Genomic DNA, 6,000 nt, shown 5'->3' with positions numbered 1-6,000 from the left:
GTTCAAACATCAAAAGGATCTTTTCTTATCACACCCGGTATGCGAATAGCTCAGCTTCTATTAATTCCATACATACCAGAAGGAAAAATTTTACAACATAACAAAAGAGGAACTGGGGCTTTCGGTTCCTCTGATGCAGTTTATTGGATTCAACAAATTGGTAGGGAAAGACCACAATTGGTATTAAAAATAAATGGAAGGCCTTTTTCTGGGTTATTAGATACTGGTGCTGATGTTTCTGTTATTTCGTTTATACATTGGCCAAAAAATTGGCCCGTGCACCAAACCATTACACAGTTGAAAGGTATTGGCCAATCTAATTCTCCACAACAAAGTTCGCAATACCTACATTGGCAGGATGCTGAAGGTAATCAAGGAATATTCAAACCCTACGTATTGCCCGGATTGCCAGTTAACCTTTGGGGAAGAGATATATTACAACAAATGGGAATCCTATTGCTTAGTCCCAACCCTACTGTAACTAATATATTGTTAAATCAAGGGTATGATCCTAGGAATGGTTTGGGAAAAAATCAACAGGAAAATAAATTACCCTTACAGACTGATAATAAACGGGATAAAACAGGCTTGGGTTTTTTCTAGGGGCCTTGGATTCTCCTCCACCACATGCTGACCCTATAACTTGGATTTCTGATAATCCTGTCTGGGTGGACCAATGGCCCCTTTCTAAGGAGAAATTAATGGCGGCCCATAATATAATTAATGAACAGCTTGCTTTGGGCAGACTAGAAAAGTCTAATAGCCCTTGGAATACTCCTATATTTGTTATAAAGAAAAAATCGGGAAAATATCGTTTATTGCAAGATTTACGTGCTGTTAATCAAACTATGGTAATTATGGGAGCTCTGCAACCAGGTTTGCCTTCTCCTGCAGCCATACCTAAAAATTATATGATTATTATTATTGATCTTAAGGATTGCTTTTTTACTATTCCTCTATTTCCGGCTGATAAGTTGCGATTTGCTTTTAGCTTACCCTCTTTAAATTTTATAGAACCTATGCAACGTTATCAATGGAAAATGCTGCCTCAGGGTATGGCTAATAGTCCTACTTTATGTCAACAGTTTGTAGCTCAAGTTATTGCCCCTGTTCGTAAACAGTTCCCTCAGATATATTTTATTCATTATATGGATGACTTATCACTTGCTTATTCTGATAAACATATTTTACTTAAGGCTTATAATTCCCTTCAAAGTCATTTGTCACGATCAGGACTAGTCATTGCTGCTGACAAAGTACAGATGAACCCACCTTTCTCGTATCTTGGTAAGTATATCACAAATTATAATATTACACCTCAGAAGATAGAGATACGGACTGACGTTCTTAAAACTTTAAATGATTTTCAAAAGTTATTAGGAGATATTAATTGGCTGCGACCTTCTTTAAAATTAACTACGGGTCAGTTACAGCCTCTTTTTAATATCCTAAAGGGAAGTCCTGATCCTTCTTCCCCTCGTATTTTAACTTCTGAAGCTCAACAAGCACTCAAGCTTGTAAACAAAGCAATACAATCTGCTCAGCTAACTAGAATTGAGCCTTCTTTACCTATACTCTTAATAATCTGTGCTACGTCACATACCCCTACCGCCTTATTATGGCAAGAAACAGGAATTCTTGAATGGATTCATATGAAAAATATGCCTAATAAAGTCATTACACCTTATTATGAGTTAATAGCAACCCTTGTTCAATTGGGTCGTAGAAGAAATATTCAGTTGGTAGGATATGAACCAAATTCTATTATTATACCTTATACTACGTATCAATATTCTTGGCTATTATTTGTCTCTGATTTTTGGGCTCTTGCTTTTGCTGGATATTCAGGAATTATTGATAATCATTATCCTTCTAATAAGCTCCTTCATTTTGCTACTCAACATCTATTTATTTTTCCTAAAACTATATGTTCAACTCCTATTCTCAATGCCCCAAATGTTTTTACTGATGGTTCTGCCAATGGCATCGCTGTGGTTATTTCTGATGACTTACTTCATAAAGAACAAACAGATCATACCTCTGCCCAACGAGTTGAATTACCTGCGATTTCCTTGGCTTTTCAAATCTTTTCACATTGTTCTTTTAATCTCTATACGGATAGCCATTATTTGGTTACTATTTTGCGTAACATAGAAACTGCTATAATTGGCAATACTGTTGATTCTCAATTGTTTCAGACTTTCTTTCAACTACAAAAGATTATTCGTCAGCATGAGTTTCCTGTAGCCATATTACATATTCGAGCCCATTCAGGTCTCCCTGGCCCATTGTCTTTGGGAAATCAATTGGCTGACGAAAATACAAAGATTATAGGCTTAAGTTTATCTCAACCTCAGGATCTTGCTACTCAATCACATAATTTACATCATCAATCTGCTGCTATGCTTCAAAAACAATTCTCTATTTCTAGAGAAACAGCCCGATACATTGTTAAGTCCTGCTCTAAATGTTTACCCCACCTTCCTGTTCCACAATTTGGAGTCAATCCTCGGGGTTTACTCCCTCATCATCTTTGGCAAATGGATGTTACTCATATTCCCTCTTTTGGTAAATTACAATTTGTTCATGTAACTGTTGATACTTACTCTAATTTTATATGTGCTACGCCTTTGGCTGGGGAATCTACTAAATATGTAATTATTCATTTATTTCATTGTTTTGCATCTATGGGAATTCCTAAAGCTTTAAAAACAGATAATGCTCCAGGATATACGAGTAAAGCTTTTGCCAATTTTTGTGCAACTTTTCATATTTCACATAAAACAGGCATTCCCTACAATCCTCAGGGTCAAGGTATTGTAGAACGTGCCAACCAACAATTAAAAATTACATTACAAAAAATAAAAAGGGGGGAATATGATAGATCTCCTCAGATTATGCTTAATCATGCTTTATTTAAATTTTTTAACTTTAGATGCATTTAGTCACACGCCTTATGAACGATTGTTTACAGGTCTTTCTGGAACCCCTCCTGAAAAAGCGCTTGTTAAATGGAAAGATCCCATGACTAACCTTTGGCATGGACCAGACCCTGTTTTAGTATGGGGCCGAGGCCATGTTTGTGTTTTCCCTAGGGAGGCAGACTCTCCTCGGTGGCTCCCGGAGCGCTTGGTTCGACATTATCATGCCATCACCAATAAACACCCTGACTCGAAGAATGCGTCGCCTGAGGCTCTCGCAATCGACCACAGCACACCCCAACCGGTTCCCCCGGCGGACGAGAAGAATGCGGCGACAGAGTAGGAGACAACTTGTCAGGGAGGCGAGGGGAGATCGAAATCAAATTACTTGGTATCAATTGCAATGTTTAGTATTTCAAGCACGTAGGATTATGGAGGAGAGTGCTCATCCTCGCTCTCCTCTTACCTTTTTTTTAGCCATGATAGCTGTATTGGCAGCCCCACCTATAGAGGCTAAATCTTATTGGGCTTATGTACCCGATCCTCCTTTATTACAACCTGTTACATGGTCTGAAGCTGACCTTCCAATTTTCTATAATGATTCTACTTTTGGAAGAGTGCTAGGAAATTTGCCTATTACTAATACTTCTGTTAACTACTCTAATTGGTTTAATACTCCCCCTGTTTGTTTAAGTCCTATGAGTACCAATTCTGGTTGTGTTAAGGCTGTTGCTTTAGAACATGCTATTTCTTACCAAACCACTGTAAACTCTCAATTTTTTACTCATTTACGTAAAAATTATAAAGCTGTGGGATCTAATATTTGTCTTCCTTGCAAACAGACTGTTCCTAGACGAGAAGATTTATCCACCTTTGTATTTTGGTATAAGGATAACGTTCCCATTCACATGAATGCTAGAGTAACTAAGCTTGCTTCTAATACTTCGTTGGATCATTCTCTATGCATATATCGCTTGAGGATTGAAGATACTGGACATTATTTGTGTATTGAAACTACCATAGGTAATCAAGGGACGTTATTAGCTGGACATCAAATTACGGTCGTAAAGACTGTCACAGGACTACAATTTCCTGCTTTTATGGCTTCTGAATTCCCGCAGTTTGATTTTCCTGTTTGTAATGATACATGGACTAAAGCCTCTGTCTGTTGTACTTTAGATTATGATAATGGCACCATACTAGTTTCTTCTGTCCCCGTTAATAATAACAGCCTTGTTTTTTACAAGCAATGGGAATTCTGGAAACTTGCCTTATCCTTTTCTTATAGACCGGTGATTACTTGTGTCGCTCCTCCTTATGCTTTATTGATTGGAGATTTAATTGTAGAAAACACTATGAATCCTATAGGTTATAATATTACTTGTGTTAATTGTATCTTTAGTAGTTGTGTTTTGCCCGTTAAAGGATCTACATCTGTTATGATTATGAAGCAACCTTCTTATGTAATGTTACCTGTTAATTTGTCTGAACCATGGTATCATAACACTGGCATGCAAGCCTGGCTGGAATTGACTGAAGCATTAAAACGACCGAAGAGATTTATAGATGTTCTAATATGTGCAATCCTAGCCTTAGCAGCTTTAACTGCTACTGCGGCCACTGCTGGGATTGCTCTTTCACAAACTATTCACCAGGCTCATTATGTTAATCAGTTATCTAAAAATACTAGTGTAGCATTAGCCCTACAAAGTCATATTGATACCCAACTAAAAACGGAAGTAGATGAATTAAAAAATGTTCTAATAGGAATAGGGGATCAAGTTATGGCTTTAAAATTAAAAATGCGTTTGATTTGTCATGCCAAATATACCTGGATTTGTGTAACTCAACATTTATATAATGATTCACAATGGGATTGGGAAAAAGTAAAAATGCATATATTAAGTGTATGGACTGATGGACACATTAGCCTTGATATTCAAAAGTTAAATGCCGAAATACAAGCTATTCAAGAGGCCCACCTGGACGAAGATGGACCCCAGAATTTGATTCAAGGATTATTAGATCAACTACAAGGGCTAAATCCGATACAATGGATTCATGGAGGGCTCTCAGGCCTGATATCAATTGGTGTATTACTTTTATTGGTGATCGGTTTATTACCTTGTGTTGTTAGATTTGTAATGGGGCCCTTCGCTGTCTTGCGTCAGGATGTTCATGGCTTAAAACTACATTATCAAGCTTTAAAAAATAATAAAAAAGGGGGAAATGTGGTGGCCCCCAAGCTGTAAGCTTATTCAGCTTTCTGCTTTCCGGAGAACTGCTTGTCTCTTTCTTGGTATGCACTCCTGACACTGCGGTATTGAGCGTAAAAAAGGAAAATGGCTTGCGGCCAGTTTCGTTCCAGGTGCCTGCTCTGGATCTAAGAGCCCCTGGTTGTTCCCCAGAAGAAGGACGTGCTGCCCTGAGGGGGAAGTCTGTATCTCCAAAGAACGGCCCATAAGGCATGCTGACGCATAGATAGTGGCGCATAGATAGTGGCGCATAGATAGTGGCGCATAGATAGTGGTGACAGAATTATGTGGAAATACAAGGTTTACTGATTTGTTGCCTAGTGTTCGTTCTGTGCTGAACCTATATATACATTCATGCTCTTTGAATAAACTTGCCTTGCAACCATCAGTTGTCTTGGCCCTTCTGACCCCATACTGGTGCTTTTCAGTTCCTTACCCCTCACCGCCAGGAACTTCTAGCTTTCTGCAGCCGGTCTGCGGCAAATATTAAATGCACCAACTTTCTAATTACAAGGGTCCAAGAAGAAGAAGAGAAAAATAAAGGGACTGAGAAAATATTTGAAGAGATTATGGTTGAAAAATTCCCCAATGTGGGAAAGAAAATAGTCAGTCAAGTCCAGGAAGCACAGAGAGTCCCATACAGGATAAACGCCAAGACACATATGAATCAAACTATCAAATCTTAAAAACGAAGAAAAAGTATTAAAAGCAGCAAGGGAAAAGCAACAAATAATATAAAAGGGAATTCCCATAAGGTTAACAGCTGATATTTCAGCAGAAAAACTACAAGCCAGAAGGATGTGGCAGGACATATTTAAAATGAT

General features: G+C 38.0%; 1 protein-coding gene across 1 annotated transcript; it reads left to right on the top strand.

The window, feature by feature from the left end:
- Positions 1-2,924: 2,924 nt before the first annotated feature.
- Positions 2,925-5,561, top strand: LOC309620588 (endogenous retrovirus group K member 13-1 Env polyprotein-like). Its single transcript, XM_082377334.1, has 2 exons — positions 2,925-3,312; positions 3,764-5,561. Exon 2 carries the CDS (start codon positions 3,830-3,832, stop codon positions 5,171-5,173), a length of 1,344 nt encoding a protein of 447 aa, XP_082233460.1. The 5' UTR covers positions 2,925-3,312; positions 3,764-3,829; the 3' UTR covers positions 5,174-5,561.
- Positions 5,562-6,000: the final 439 nt, after the last annotated feature.

Source organism: Balaenoptera borealis (genome assembly GCF_965194805.1).
Source record: "Balaenoptera borealis genome assembly, chromosome: X".
In the NCBI taxonomy this organism is placed as follows: Eukaryota; Metazoa; Chordata; class Mammalia; order Artiodactyla; family Balaenopteridae; genus Balaenoptera; species Balaenoptera borealis.
This window is presented reverse-complemented; position numbering and strand designations above follow the sequence as displayed.

Coding starts and splice junctions, on each gene's coding strand:
- LOC309620588 (XM_082377334.1), top strand. CDS start 3,830: ATGAATGCTAGAGTAACTAAGCTTGCTTCTAATACTTCGTTGGATCAT.